The sequence below is a fragment of the Urtica dioica genome, chromosome 10 (assembly GCF_054948205.1).
Source record: "Urtica dioica subsp. dioica isolate 48M chromosome 10, U.dioica_male_clone48M_v1_H2, whole genome shotgun sequence".
NCBI lineage: Eukaryota > Viridiplantae > Streptophyta > Magnoliopsida > Rosales > Urticaceae > Urtica > Urtica dioica.
This window is the reverse complement of record NC_142765.1, coordinates 25,484,191-25,498,339: the sequence shown is the minus strand read 5'-3', so window position 1 is coordinate 25,498,339 and position 14,149 is coordinate 25,484,191. Positions and strand designations below refer to the sequence as shown.

The window sequence follows — 14,149 nt, the reverse complement described above, 5'->3', positions numbered from 1 at the left end:
GAGGTGTAGACAATCTCTTGAAGAAAATAGACCTCTTGAATAAGCGCTCTCATAATATTGCTAGACACAGAACCAGATAGAGGGGTCACCTCAAGAGTGTCAGTACCTGTGCCGAAAGATGTCGCAGCAGATGGCTTGACAATGTCGCGAGCATGTTTCTCTTCAATCAGCTTGTGGCTGAAAGTCAGGTTTCTAGGAACAACTCTCACAGTGTCAAAAGCACGCAAAATGTCCTTCCTTTGGCTAAGAAGGATCCCATAGTTGAGAGAAGGAGAATCTATGGGGAGCTTGACGCCAAAGGACTTGACATGCTTGACTAGATGCTCAAAGATGAACTCTCCAAAATCAAAAGAAGAGCGAGTACTTATTTGGAACAAAAGGTTGGCAAGAGCAAGAGTCATTCCAGGTCCGTGAGAGGAAGTAGCCCAGTTTGCAATACCAATTCTATAGAGAACATAACACTTGGCACTGAGAAAGGCAGATGGCAAAAGTCTCTTCTTGGGCCATTTCTTCTTGTCATCTACAGACAATTCATGAACAATATTATACACAGAAGGTAAGCTAGCAGCATTATGATCTTACCACGCCCAAAGTAGTCGTTGATCACAACAAGAGAGATGTTGAAGTTGTGATCTCTCACGTACACTTTCCTGAAATTTGGACTATCTGGTTTGTTGAGACCAGAGGGCAGGTTCACAATGAACTCATTTACCAATTTGGGATAGTAGGGACCAATCCCAATGATAGTTTTGAGAAGCTGAGTACCACTCAGGAGTTCCATGATCTCTCCAATCTTTTGAGCTTCATAAAAAAATTCCCTCTCAGATAAGATCTTTCGGAGATACACAAACTTCCGATTGATCACATTCTATGCAGCATCGAAGGGAACATTATAAAGAGGACCATGAGCGCTATTCTTTGAGAGCTTCTTCCCAGCAATGGAACGCTTCCCAGACACAGAAGACTTGGAAGCAGTCATCTCTTTTTCTTCTTCTTCTTCTTCTTCTTCTTCTTCTTCCCAGGTGTGTCCGAGGTTGGTAGAAACATCTTATTCAACAACCTTCTTTGCAGGCTTCTTCTTCATGAACTTTTTCTTGCTTAGACCCAGCTTTTCTTTCCTTTTCTTCTTCTTCTCTACCACTTTCTTTCTCCCTTTTTCAACAACCTTTTTCTTCTTAGTCACAAGAGAAGACATAACCACATCATCTTCAAACACACTTTTCCCCTATTTGAGAGAACTTCTTACTACCAGCAGTCTCATTCATGCATGCCTATAATAGGATGCATGGGCTCTCATTTGATTAACATCGAAGTTCAAAAACTCATTAAGCTTCCTCCCCTCCAAAACTGTATTGCTTTCTAATGTAGTTTTATGATTATTCTGACTCTTGGTTCTAGTTCGACGACGTCGATTCTTGTGATGATATGTTTGTCTTGCCGACATTGTATCATGCAAAGTGGTTTTTCAATTTGTCCAGCACTCGTAGAAGAACAAAAACACTTAAAGAAAACTGTCAAATAGTACTATACCTTCCTTCTTCATCTACATTCGTTAAGGTTTTATTTTGGCCATGTATTTCTATGTTTTGTCTTGTCTACGTTTATTTATTTAATAATTTTCATTAAAAATTGTCCCTTATTTATTATGCAAGTATTATTATTAAATAATATTTATATAACATCATCCTTTTTAGATTATGTTAAACTTCGACTATTTCTCATTCCCGCTATCGCTATCGCTATCAATTTTAGAATGTCACGTTATTTGAAATTTTATTCATTCACCATATAATTTTCTTATTGAAAAAGAAATTTAATTGTACCAAAATTTTGACAGAATTTCGGATTCCAAGGACTTTTTGACATAATTTAGGCTTTTTCAGATTTTGCTAAAATTAGCAACAAAATCGTTAGAAACGCGAAAGCAAACGTAATCGACCACTAATCTTTAATGGAAAGTGGTAGCAAAAGGCATTTCGGCCCCAGCATTTAGTGGCATTGAAATCTCTAAGTTAGACAACCTACGAATAGGACTGGAAGGCAAATGAAAGAAAATCATCAACTAATAAACAAAAATGTCAACACAAATTAATTGTTTTGTTGCACAGTTTCTAAAAAAAATAAAAAAAAAAAATAGTTAGACCTTGAAATAAGTCTGCTATGTCATATGATATCAGTTGACGAGCTATGCGTTGTTGAAAGCTTCGCTATTTATGAGAATCTTCCTCTGTTTGACCCTTCCAAGAGGTTTTGGAGTCCAATTATGAGTAGGTTTCGACATTGCTTTTGGAAAATTGCAATAAATAGAAAGGAAACAGCTAACTAAGAATGGCAAGCCAAATAAATAATAATGAGATGAGTACTCATTATATATATATATAGTATGGCGAGTTAAAAAGTTAAAGAGTAATTCAAACTTCATTTTATTATAAAAAAAAAAAAAAATTACGGTATAAGCATAGTATTACAATTTTGATCATACCCCTCCTTAATCTACACCAATCAACATTCTTATACCCTCTTATTTTCAAAATTGAACCATAATGTACCAAACTCCTTGGACTCATTCAATTCCCAATCCACTCCGTCGATTTTGCCGCTACCTCGCTGATGCAACCTCGGCAACTATCCGCCAACTCCCCCTCCTCAGACACCTCCTGCTCAGCCGCTCTGTTAAGCGATGAATCTGCTCTGACGTAAGCTCTTATATGTCACACCTCTGCTCCGACGCTACGTTGTTGACTCTCCGTTGACTAACCTAACGAGAAAAAAGCAAGGCAAAGACGAAGTGGGAGCTTGGACGACCGACATTGGCGTGAGGAAGTGATGGAGCTACATCGGTGCGTCGCCGCCGCGGAGTAATGGTTAAGCAAGGCCTAGTTTTATAAGGGAGACAAAGCCCGACCGACATATCACAGAGAAGCAGTGTCATGGATTACGAAGATAAGATCGAGGACCGAACTCTGTCTCGAACCGTGCGCCAGCTTCGCCGTAGAGAACTTAAGCTTCTGGCACATCCTCGCCACCGCACTAAGGAGGAGGAGAAATAGTAAGGTAACCATGGAGCGATCACTGGTGGTTGAATCCTTGGTGAACGTCACTTGTTTCAAATATTTTTTATCTAGATTTTCTAGTAAACTAATTCTAGTTAATTAATTTTTAGAACGAATTAGGTATATGGATTAATCAATTAACTCTAGCTAAATTAGATTTTGTGTACGTGTTTGTAAATTAATTTACTAATATCAAGCTTAGGGCAGCGCAGAAAAATCGGTGAAACTATAAAACGGACCGAACCACTGATTTTTAGATTAAGAGTACAGTTTTAAACAGTTTAAAATTTCACTTATCCGATCTGGTCCGATCCGATCTAAATTTTTTCGACCAAACCGGACTGTGCACACCATGGGCTCCAAAGGTCATAAGTGTTCCAAAGGCAAGAATTCAAGTTGATGTTCAACGACTAAGAATGTCATAACGTAACAATACCATGGATAATAGGATATATTTAATTAAAAAAAAAATATTTATAGCTTTTCAATTAGGAGCATAGCATTCCAAAGGCTGAATCAATGCCTCTCTGTTTGGCGTTGTTGTGCTATTAAAATTTCTACTTACGGAGCCAACATTTTTCGGGTTCCAAGCGGAGCTTCATAGTTCACTTGAGAATTTCGGGCTTCACCTCTAGGTTACTTTAAGAATAATCAACAGCGAAATTTATTATTTCCAAAAGCAACGTTAAGGAGCCACTTAGAAAACAAATACTATAGAATCCAAATCCGCGCTTTTAGCACGACGCTGGACATTCTAGAAAATGTCAAATGAATTAGCTCTTGAAACACTAGCTAAGAAACTTTGACTATAACAAGTAAGGATTCAAGCAAAATTGTCTACATAAATGTGTAGATGGGTAAATAATGGAGGCTAAAATGTTCTGGCTGATTCTTTTATATTCTCATTTTTTTCCCTCTATTGTTCTGTGCAGACGAGAATCATCTTTATATTGTGATTTCGGTCGACAAGTTTTTCCCACCGAGGCACAAATACAAGTTATAATGAAAAGTATAAATAAAGGAACTACAAAAGATGAACCTCGAATTGCTGGTCTCCACAATAGAGCTGAGTTGTCCATTGTGATCGTTGCGAATCCTTCACGGGACTGTCTTCGTCTGTCAGACGAAAAATAATTACTAGGATTTTCAATCAAACCGATGGCCGTATAAGAGCAGCTAGATTTCTTGCAGGAACCTTGAATTTCCTTAAAAGGTCATGTCTATGGTTCTTAATTGTCAACTTTGGACTGTCATTGTTCGGTAGAGGTTAAACAAGGACCGAAGCTCACCATTAGTCTGACTTTTATTTGCAGTCATCAAAATTTTAAATTTTTTACTTCGTTTTCAGTGTCAGGGCATAAAAGTATAACCAAGTAAGACGTGTGAGAATATCTATGTGAACTTCGCCACTATAACGTACCCTAAGAATCCCTTGACCGAGTTCCATAAAGATGTGCCACGTTTTGTCCCCTGTTTCGAACTGGAGTTATTTTGATCACTAGCTTTATAAGTGGAAGAGCTCGGTTCAGGTGTACCTGGAAAAGTCATAATAAGTAAGGTTTATATAGTCCCAGATCAATGAGCAAACTAACAACATATTAATCAACTGAGGTAATCTCCATGAGGACGATGGGCTTACCGTTTCTTACAGAGGCGTTCTGAAAATGATGGTCAAATTTCTTAAATGATGCGAGTTCCTCAAGAAGAACACGTTCTGAGTCACTGCATTTGGAAACAAGGTTCATTTACTCACATAAGCTCTCGTATCACCCAAAAACTGCGCTGCGGTTCTGATTAACCACAAGTGAGACCAATACAGTGATTCGGATAAGCGAAATATACCGTATCTGTTTTGGGATTACAACGTTTACAACAAAATGGTGATGTCCTCTAATAAAAGGATTGTTGACATCTGGGACACCCATGTACTTTAACTTCACTGACTCGCCGGACTGAATTCCTGAAGGAATTTTGAGATCTCTCATCCCATCGACAGTTTCTACCTGCAACCATGTTTTTTTTATTCTTTTTATCAACCAAATGGAATTTAATCAACCACAGCTATCGTCCACTTAAAAAACCTCACGTATTATAACACCCAACACAACTAATAAGATTTAAGTACTCAAGAATCAGTCAAATACATGTAAGGAATCAGTGACCAAATCAGATAGCCACATAGCTTCAATCAAGGTTTGTCATAAGATTTCAAGAACGACCTGAAACGTGCCATGAGTCAAAATCATATAACGGCATTAACCTTGCTTTGGACGAAAACTTATCTTGAAGTATCCCATTGGTGCTATTTCAACACACGTTGTATCCACTTGATATTATAAACCATAAATTAAGACTTATCAGTCAACAATAATTGGTCAAAGTAGAGATGTCGGCATAATTGAGAGAGTGTAAGGATGCCATGTATTTTGTATCCCAAGGGATAGGAAGAAAACAAACGAATTCACTACTTAAAATGCCAGTTAAAATATTTATGACTAGTTATGTTTTTATCACACACATTCCACCTAAAACCACAAAGACACGGTAATGTTTCTCTCCAAGTTCCATGAATTTCACCAGCATCAGCAACGTGATTGATTTAATCAATATTTTGGTAAACTTTAAGAGAGTAGAAAATCATTTCAAATGGGGTAAACCATTGTGGAGTAAATTTCGAGTAATGCCATGAAGTTCTACTTAAATGACCTGCTTGTTTAAAATACAATACCAAAACACTTACCTTTACAGTAGTCCCTAAGATGGCGTCAGTGTAGTACACGTTTATTTTAGAATATAAATTCAGGCCTTCCCTTTGAATTCCATGTTTTTCATCTACATGGAGAACTAAATAAAGATCACCCATTGTTCCCCTGCACCAATATGGAAACACACATAAAGATATTATGGAAAGGATTTAGATAACTATGACAAATTAATACAAAAGGGTCAGTAGTACTCTGAGTTTACTTTATAGTTTAAAACAAAAAGACCTTCAGATCCAACTTAATTTGATAGCTTCATTTATGTGTACAATATTAGTTTTGTTTTAGACGGCTAGTGGAAGCAAATAATAGCAATTTTGGATGTATAAGAATTTATGTGCGAGTAATCTTCTTGGACTGACTCTGTCAGTGACAAAGTGTTCGATGAGGGTTTTCTCTTACATTTGTCACAATGGACAGGGTGTGATGTATATTTGCAATTATGTGTATGAGGGACTACCAATTCTTTCTTTTGTCTTGCAATTTCCTACGAAAAGATCAAATCAATCTCAATATACGAACAAGTTAGGGGTGTGAGAATGCAAAACGAGTCTCTGTGGATCCAATGAACTTTCAATCAAGGCAAAATGCTCTTAAAGCAGTGGTTAATAGCTTTCCAAGGCACATGGCAACACTTTTTCACGCCAAATAGAAAATGTCAGTGTTCCTTAGGAATGATTTGGATATCGCTTTATGTTGACCAACAAACAAACCTAGCCAATATGAAGCGTCGTAAAAGCTTTATTGGACAATATTATTAAAAATAAAAATAAAAAGAGCTTTATCGGACAATTTATGTTAGACCAAAAAAAACCCCTAAAAAAAGAAGAGCAAATGTTTCATCAATTAATTACGCACCTTTTGTTATCAAAGTTACCATCCCCCTCAATACGCATTGTTGATCCATCGCTCACGCCAGCTGGAATGACTACATTAATCGTCCGCTTAGACTGCAGTCTTCCCTTGCCTCCACATGTTTGACAACTTTCGGTGATTATCTTTCCTTCACCCCGGCATTTTCCACAAGTAGAAATCTAATCATAGTAATTTATTACGCATCACAAGAAAAAGATAATGTTAGACCATAATTTGATTATAGCTACGAGCATAATGTACTCTGACTGGACACAAAATTCTGAGGCAATTGCGAGTTAACCTACGATCTCGGTATCTCAAAAAGACAATAAATATGCTCTTCTTATCTATTTCTTAAAGAAAAAAAAAAAGTTATCCATACAAAGAGTACACTTGTAATCTAGTTCTTGAGTTATAGTGTAAACAATGTGTTAGATTGAAGATAACTATTTTGTAAATTAAAGATCAAACCTTCTAAGAAAATGTCACAAAGTACCTTAATGAATTGTAAAGGGTGAAGAAGAAGAAATCGACACATCTCCTAACTAGAAAAAGAAAATAGCATTACATAATTCTAATTAGATTTTGTGTAAATAACCATAGACAATATATATCCAACAATTTTCGCTCCAGTTCAAGAGATTGGAGTAAATTCATATTACAACATTTCCGAACACATCAAATGTTACCTCTGACATCATTCCAAAAGCCGTTTTCTGAGTTTTCATCATTCTTCCACTTCCTCCACAAGTGCTGCAAATTTTCATGCAGCTACTAGATTTTGCTCCTGTCCCATCACATCTTTCACACGCTTCGAAGCAAGAAATTTCGATTTCTCGCTCTCCTCCAAAAATTGATTCCTTAAAGCTCAAATATAGGTCGTGCCTACAAAAAGAGAAAAAGAAACTAGAATTTACCTTAAGAACATGTTGCATAGTGATAGCAAAGATGTCTCACACAAATCCGACACTGTTTGTTACTTTTTAGAAAATAAAGTGATTATAAAGATAAATTAATGATAATATATCTACATATAGTTACCTAATGTCATGACTTTCGCTTCTCTCATTTTGCATATTGAAATTAAATCCCCCGGGTTCACCTCTTCCTCCAAAAAACCCGTTTGATCCTCCAAAAAAGGAATCAAAAACTTCAAAAGGATCCAGCTGAAATAGATGGATTGTAGATTTTCACAAACATAGATTTATGTGCTTCGATTACAAAACAAAATGGATAGTAAACAATAATCATACCCCAGCTGAACCACCATTTGAAAACCCATAATCTTCTTGTAAACCAGCCTCACCAAAGCGGTCATATAAAGACCTTTTCTCATCATCTGATAGTACCTACACAACTGTTGTATTACCACATGAACGGAAAAGAAAAAAAAAATACAGATTTATTCCATTTTTTTTTGTATTAAATTCATGATCAAACCCGTACACTTCTGTGTCGCCTCTAACATTCGAATCATACTTACTAAATCAATAAAATTATATAAAGGAAGTAAAAGAGATTTACATGACACAGAAGAAATAAAAAGAATAAAATATAATTACCTCATAGGCAGCACCTATCTCTTTGAATTTGTCCTCTGCCCCAGGACTCTTGTTCATATCTGGATGATACTGATAAGAGTAAAATAAAATTCAAAATCTCAGCATATAACAAAAAAATGTCAACTCGAATATAAATAACTACTGGACCAAACAAATTTCAACACAAATATACAATCAATGATCTGCCAACACGCCTCTCATCAAAACGATCAATGAATCCTAAGCAAATTTTAAATTTTCTGCCCAAAACCTGCTTATAGTTTTATTGTTATCACATGCCTCTCATAAAACAGTCACTAACTTCAGAATTCAGATAACAAAACTCAATACTCTTTAAGGTGTCGAAAATTTCAGAAATCAAAGAACACCAAAATGAGCAAACAGAAAAACAATAACAATCTTTGCACACTCATATTCCAACTATACCGAAACCAAAATGTTCCACTTGAGCATTTCTATCATCCAGAATCCCAACCTAAAAACAACTCAAAAGCAACACATATATATCGCATCCCAATATTCAAACTGATACATACTCAAAACAACCATCGAACATTTCTCTTATCGAAGCATTTCCAAAAGCGGAAAAATTTCAGACCTTGCGAGCGAGATTTCGATAAGAGCCCTTAATCTCCTGCAACGTGGCGGTCCTCGGGACCTTGAGAGTGGAGTAATAATCTTTCCCCGCCGTAGAAGAAGAAGAAGAAGAAGAAGAAGAAGCTCGCGGCGGTCGGAAGAAAAAGAAGCGATTAGGGTTAGGTTTAGGGTAAGAGATTTTGACGGTTCGGCTGCCGGAGAAGAACCTGGAAGCACCGGAGGCGAGAGAGAAGCAGAGCGGAGATGAAGAGGAGTAGGTGAGTCGAGCCGCGGAGATGGGAACCGGAATGAAGCTTGTGGGATCGCCATGGATTTGCATGGTTTCCAGTTCCAGTCAGAGATTATGTGTAGGGGTTTTTGCTGGGTTTATTATACGGCTCTCATTCGTCACTCGGTCTCGGATACATACATACATACACAGCCCAGTTCTTGCTCCGACACTATTTCTGTCACTTGTATATAGTGTAGTTGCGTAATTTTAATTACACTTGTGTAGTTTGTGTAATTTTGCATCTGTAATTTTACTCGTGTCCTTCCTTTGTAATTAAGGTTTGAGTTACCGGGATTCCCGATCGGTAGATTACTATCACCAGATCTCGATAGCGAAACGTACAAAATCGTGAAATACTCATCAAATCCGTTATGTTAGGACTTAAGAGCTAGAATCGTAAATAGACATTAAGTGTTAGTTAAGTCTTTTAGTTTGTATAAATAGGAGAAAGAGAAAGACAAGCAGATATTGAGTAACGAATTGGGATTGTTTCTTTGGGAGGGAATGAGCCTTTCAAAAGCTCGTAACATCTTGTAATTTTCTTATTTTCGAGTAGTCAAATATTCAGTTTGTATCAAGTGGTATCAGAGCAGTTACGAGCCTGCGGATGTGGAATCAAATTCCGACCTTCGACGGTCATTATCCGGCGACGTGGATCTCATCGACGGAGTAATACTTTAATTTCGCCAAGTATTCGAATCGTGAAATGCTATGTTTCGCAGAAGATTCGATGGTCAGATATGCACTATGGTGGTTCCGATGGGATATTGGTAAGATAAGTGTTACCACACGATCAAAATGAGGATTACAAAGAGATATTTCATCATGTAGACCTCTAAAAGTTAGAAAATATCAAGAATAGCAAAATATCCAGAAATGGATTTCGAACAAAAAACGGACAAAAATACATTTTAAGATATTTAAACTTTTTTTTTAAATCATTTTAAACTCTATCATTAAAAAATATTGAATTTATCGTAATTTATCGAAAATTATCACAATTACTGAAAATATAGGTAAAGGGAGGAAATAACGATAAAATCCAATATTTCATTAATTATAGAGTTTGAAATAATTTTTTTAAAAAAATTAAGTTTAAATATCCTGTTATTATTATTATTATTTTTTTTTTTTTTGTTAAAAGTTCATCATCGGATATCATGCAAGTAAGAATTACATTTTTAATATTTTCTAACCAGCGAGCGAGATCTTCAAATTTCTCATTACAATGGTAATAAACTCGATATTGCACCATGAGAGCGATTAAAGCGAGGAGAGTTTGGTGTGTGATTCTCGGCCAAATGATAGTATGTTTCTGAGAGTGAAACCGCTCAAAAGAACTGTGTTGCTTCTTCTTCTTCTAAACAAAACTCCCCGTCATAGCTTTCATTCTCTACCCGAACCTCATCTCCATGAAAATCTCAACACACAGCGCTTGATATCTCTATTGGCCCAAAACCCATCGAATCGAAACTTGACCCGACAAACCCACTCTTTCATCGTCACCTCTGGCTTCTTCCTAACTCAACCTCGCTCATCGATCCTCTTCAACACCTTGCTCCGAAGCTACTCCCATGGAGATTTCCCTCTTGAAGCTCTCAACCTCTTCAAACACTCTCATTCCCTGGCACCGTTTGACTGCTTCGCGTACTCGATTCTCCTTCACGCGTGTTCGAACCTGGACTCGGTCTCCGAAGGGTCTCAAGTCCACGGGTTGACTTTCAAAGCGGGGTTTGAATCCCACGTCTACGTCCAGACGACGCTGGTGAATCTCTACGCGTTGAACGGGTCGCTGGTCGATGCACGCCGGGTGTTCGACGAAATGCCCGTGAGAAACTCGGTGACGTGGAACGTGATGATTTCCGGGTCGGCGAAACGGGGCGATTTCGAACTCGCTCGCTCGCTGTTTCTCGAGATGCCGAACCGGACAGTGGTGTCGTGGACCGTGATCATCGACGCTTTCACCCGAAAGAAGAGGTACGGCGAAGCGGTGCGTCTCTTTCGAAGAATGGTCTCGGGAGACGATATCCGACCCTCGAAAGTGACTCTCTTGGCGATCATCCCCGCGATTTCGAACCTCGGTGACCTGAAGAACTGCCAAGCCGTTCACTCTCACGGAGAGAAGCGAGGCTTCAACGCTTCCGACATCCGCGTGGCGAATTCCCTGGTGGACTCGTACTCCAAGTGTGGGTGCATCGGAAGCGCTTCGAGAGTATTCTCCGAGATACGGTCCGAGCTCAGAAATCTAGTATCATGGTCATCGATCATATCTGGGTTCGCGATGCACGGCATGGGAGACCAAGCGGTCGAGAACTTCGCGAGGATGGAACAAGCCGGGTTGAGGCCGAACAGAGTAACGTTTCTGAGCGCCTTGAACGGTTGTAGCCACGGAGGGCTCGTCGAAGAGGGTCTCCGATTCTTCGGAAAGATGGTCGGCGAGTATGGAATGACGCCCGATATCAAGCAGTACGGTTGTCTAGTCGACATGTTGGGTCGTACGGGGAGACTAGAAGAAGCGGAACGAGTGGCTCTGGAGATTCCCGTTGAGATCTCGAACGTTATTATATGGAGGACTCTTTTGGGAGCTTGTAGCTTTCACGGTCACGTTGAGATGGGCGAGAGAGCGACTCGGAAGATAATGGAGATGGAACGAGAGTACGGTGGAGACTATGTGCTTATGTCCAACATTTTCGCCGGCGCTGGAAGGTACGAAGATTCCGAGAAGTTCAGAAGATTGTTGGACGAAAGGAAAGCCTATAAATCCCCGGGCCTTAGTACTGTGTAGAAGCCACACTAAAAGGAAGGCCTTTGAAGGTAGTGCCATGGTGATTTTACTCGAGTTTTATGAAGCGTTCAGGCTCAATTTTCAGATCTTAAGGTTCTTTAACAATCTTTATTTTCGGGTTTCATCGCATTCATCCATAATGAAAAGAAGAAGAAATCTTTAGAAGATCTTGTGCCACATTTTATGTACTTCAAAAGTTTGTTCAACGATATTTCTACATCATGTTAGAGGGGGATGATTCCACATCAAAAAAAGTTCCCTAACTAATATCTAAATCATAAGACTCCAAAAAAACGTTGCCTAACTAATATCTTGGCTCATCTTGAATTCAAACTCCGACTCGGCATCTCATCATCACTTCAGACCTTGAAGCTCGTCCATTAGTAAATGGGCTACCGATTTGTAACCCAACTCTTGAGCTGCAATAGCATCGGTGAAACATAACTCGGGTTAAGACGAGCGAATATATGATAAATGTATACGACATTCTAAATGAAGTAAAAGACAAACAAACCTCTGTATATTGCGATGCCGGTCGGAGCTATCTTTCTCTTCTTCAGACAAAATGAACTTGCACAAATAATATAAATCTCGATCAGTTAACAACGCCGAGTTCCCAAAAAAATAAATAAATAAATAAATTATTGTCAAACCTGTTGCATATCCAGAAAGGCTTTGTTCCCATTTCTTCTATGCAATGAGGGCACATCCACTGCTTATTTGCTATTACATCTTCCATTTCTATCAAACCACACATACACATAATTACTTGATTTCCCATGTAGTTTCTGTAAGACATTTGTTCCACACAATCCACAAAACAGACCCGATTTTTTTCGTAACAACTAACCTTCGCCGTACCTAACCTTCAGACAAGCTCTACAAAGGACTCCATTGGTAGAATGACACACCGAACAATCCGTTTTTCCTGCTCCTCGAAACACGTCCACATTAGGACTATTCTTTATTCTTATTATAATAAAATAAAATCGATCAACGAAAGAGAAAATAACCATACCAATGCACGGCTCGTCGACGTCCAAATCGCCGCACCGCTTGCAGTCTTCTTCGCCACACAATTTCTTCTGCCTAAGAGAAAGACAGAAACAGAACAGCACACAAGTTGAGAAAATTGACTTGGCATATTATCAATCCAAGTCTAAGACTTCAAAGCTTTAATTTAGAGCGAAAACTAAGAACCTGCAAAAATGGCAGCAGATTCCGAAGGTGGAATCGTAAACACCGCCTCTCCCTTTACTATGACAACGAAAAGCCGAGGCCTCGGGTGTTAATCGAGCCTTAAACCCTTTCACATCCAACAAAGGCATATTAGCCGGCCTCAAACTTTTTCCCGTCCTCGGAGAATTCTCTTCGATCGCATCGCCGTCTTTATCTAAAACCCCATATCAGAATTATGAGATCCCTCTTCTCAGCTAAAGGAAAGAAAGAAAAGAAAGAAAGAAATAAAGACCTGAAATGGGTTCGAAGAGTCTTGTTCTGAACTGACGAGACAGTCTTCTCGGTGATCGACTCTCAAGCTCCGCCGATTCGGGAGTGGTGGGTATTTTCTTTAGCCGATCGGATCTCCGCAGCGACGATTTTTCGTAGACCTTCCTTGTCCACTTCCTCGTCGGAGTGGTCTTCGAGTGTCTCGTCGGGGTGGACAGAGAACGGAGCTCCGATATCGTCTTTTGAAGCCCCAGAGATTTCAGGCGATTCTTCAATACACCCAAATAAACAGTGTTAAGATAATATTAAATTTTGATGATCCGAGTAGAAGAGCGTACCTGGTTTTCCAAGATCCGGGCATTTCGGAGATCCTCGTAGTCAGACTTGGATTGAATTCTTCCCAAACCCATCGCGCAAAGAGAGTGTCAAAAGGAGTATCAGAGAGAGAAGAAAAAAAAAGGCTGAGGCTTTATGCAGATCTACAAAAGGATTTGGCTGTTTGTGTCGTTCATTTTTTACTTTAGGTTTTTCTTTTAATAGTCTAACGGTCGAAAGGGTTAAGGGGGATATTCAAAACATCAAAGCCAGAGTAAATTTGTTAGATTGTCCCAAATACCCTTCTTAATATATAATAAAGGCAATTAACTCTTTAAAATGTCCCCAAAAAAATTGCACTTGCACTTTTAAAGAAAAAATGTATTTGTCCGTACTAACCTACTCTTTTCTCTCTCTCGGGTTTAGCCCCAAAAATAGAAAAACAAAAACCCTAGTTTCGTTCGACGGATCTCCGCCGTCTCCGATCGTCGGCGATATCC

The 14,149-nt window shown here is 38.7% G+C and overlaps 3 protein-coding genes across 3 annotated transcripts; 1 reads left to right on the top strand and 2 right to left on the bottom strand.

Moving 5' to 3' along the window:
* Nucleotides 1-3,750: 3,750 nt before the first annotated feature.
* On the bottom strand, nt 3,751-9,148 carry LOC149384474 (uncharacterized). The gene is made up of 11 exons (XM_089628045.1): nt 8,831-9,148; nt 8,233-8,301; nt 7,924-8,019; nt 7,712-7,836; nt 7,360-7,555; nt 6,674-6,849; nt 5,794-5,923; nt 4,896-5,056; nt 4,693-4,775; nt 4,474-4,588; nt 3,751-4,169 (listed from the first exon to the last, which is right to left on the bottom strand). Exons 1-11 carry the CDS (start codon nt 9,146-9,148, stop codon nt 3,956-3,958), a joined length of 1,683 nt encoding a protein of 560 aa, XP_089484171.1. The 3' UTR covers nt 3,751-3,955.
* A 1,201-nt stretch (nt 9,149-10,349) lies between these two features.
* Nucleotides 10,350-11,926, top strand: LOC149384473 (Pentatricopeptide repeat (PPR) superfamily protein). The gene has a single exon (XM_089629584.1). It carries the CDS (start codon nt 10,410-10,412, stop codon nt 11,883-11,885), a length of 1,476 nt encoding a protein of 491 aa, XP_089485710.1. The 5' UTR covers nt 10,350-10,409; the 3' UTR covers nt 11,886-11,926.
* A 113-nt stretch (nt 11,927-12,039) lies between these two features.
* On the bottom strand, nt 12,040-13,861 carry LOC149384472 (uncharacterized). The gene is made up of 8 exons (XM_089629585.1): nt 13,673-13,861; nt 13,357-13,603; nt 13,086-13,278; nt 12,904-12,974; nt 12,736-12,813; nt 12,539-12,626; nt 12,400-12,455; nt 12,040-12,304 (listed from the first exon to the last, which is right to left on the bottom strand). Exons 1-8 carry the CDS (start codon nt 13,742-13,744, stop codon nt 12,240-12,242), a joined length of 870 nt encoding a protein of 289 aa, XP_089485711.1. The 5' UTR covers nt 13,745-13,861; the 3' UTR covers nt 12,040-12,239.
* Between the last annotated feature and the right edge of the window lie 288 nt (nt 13,862-14,149).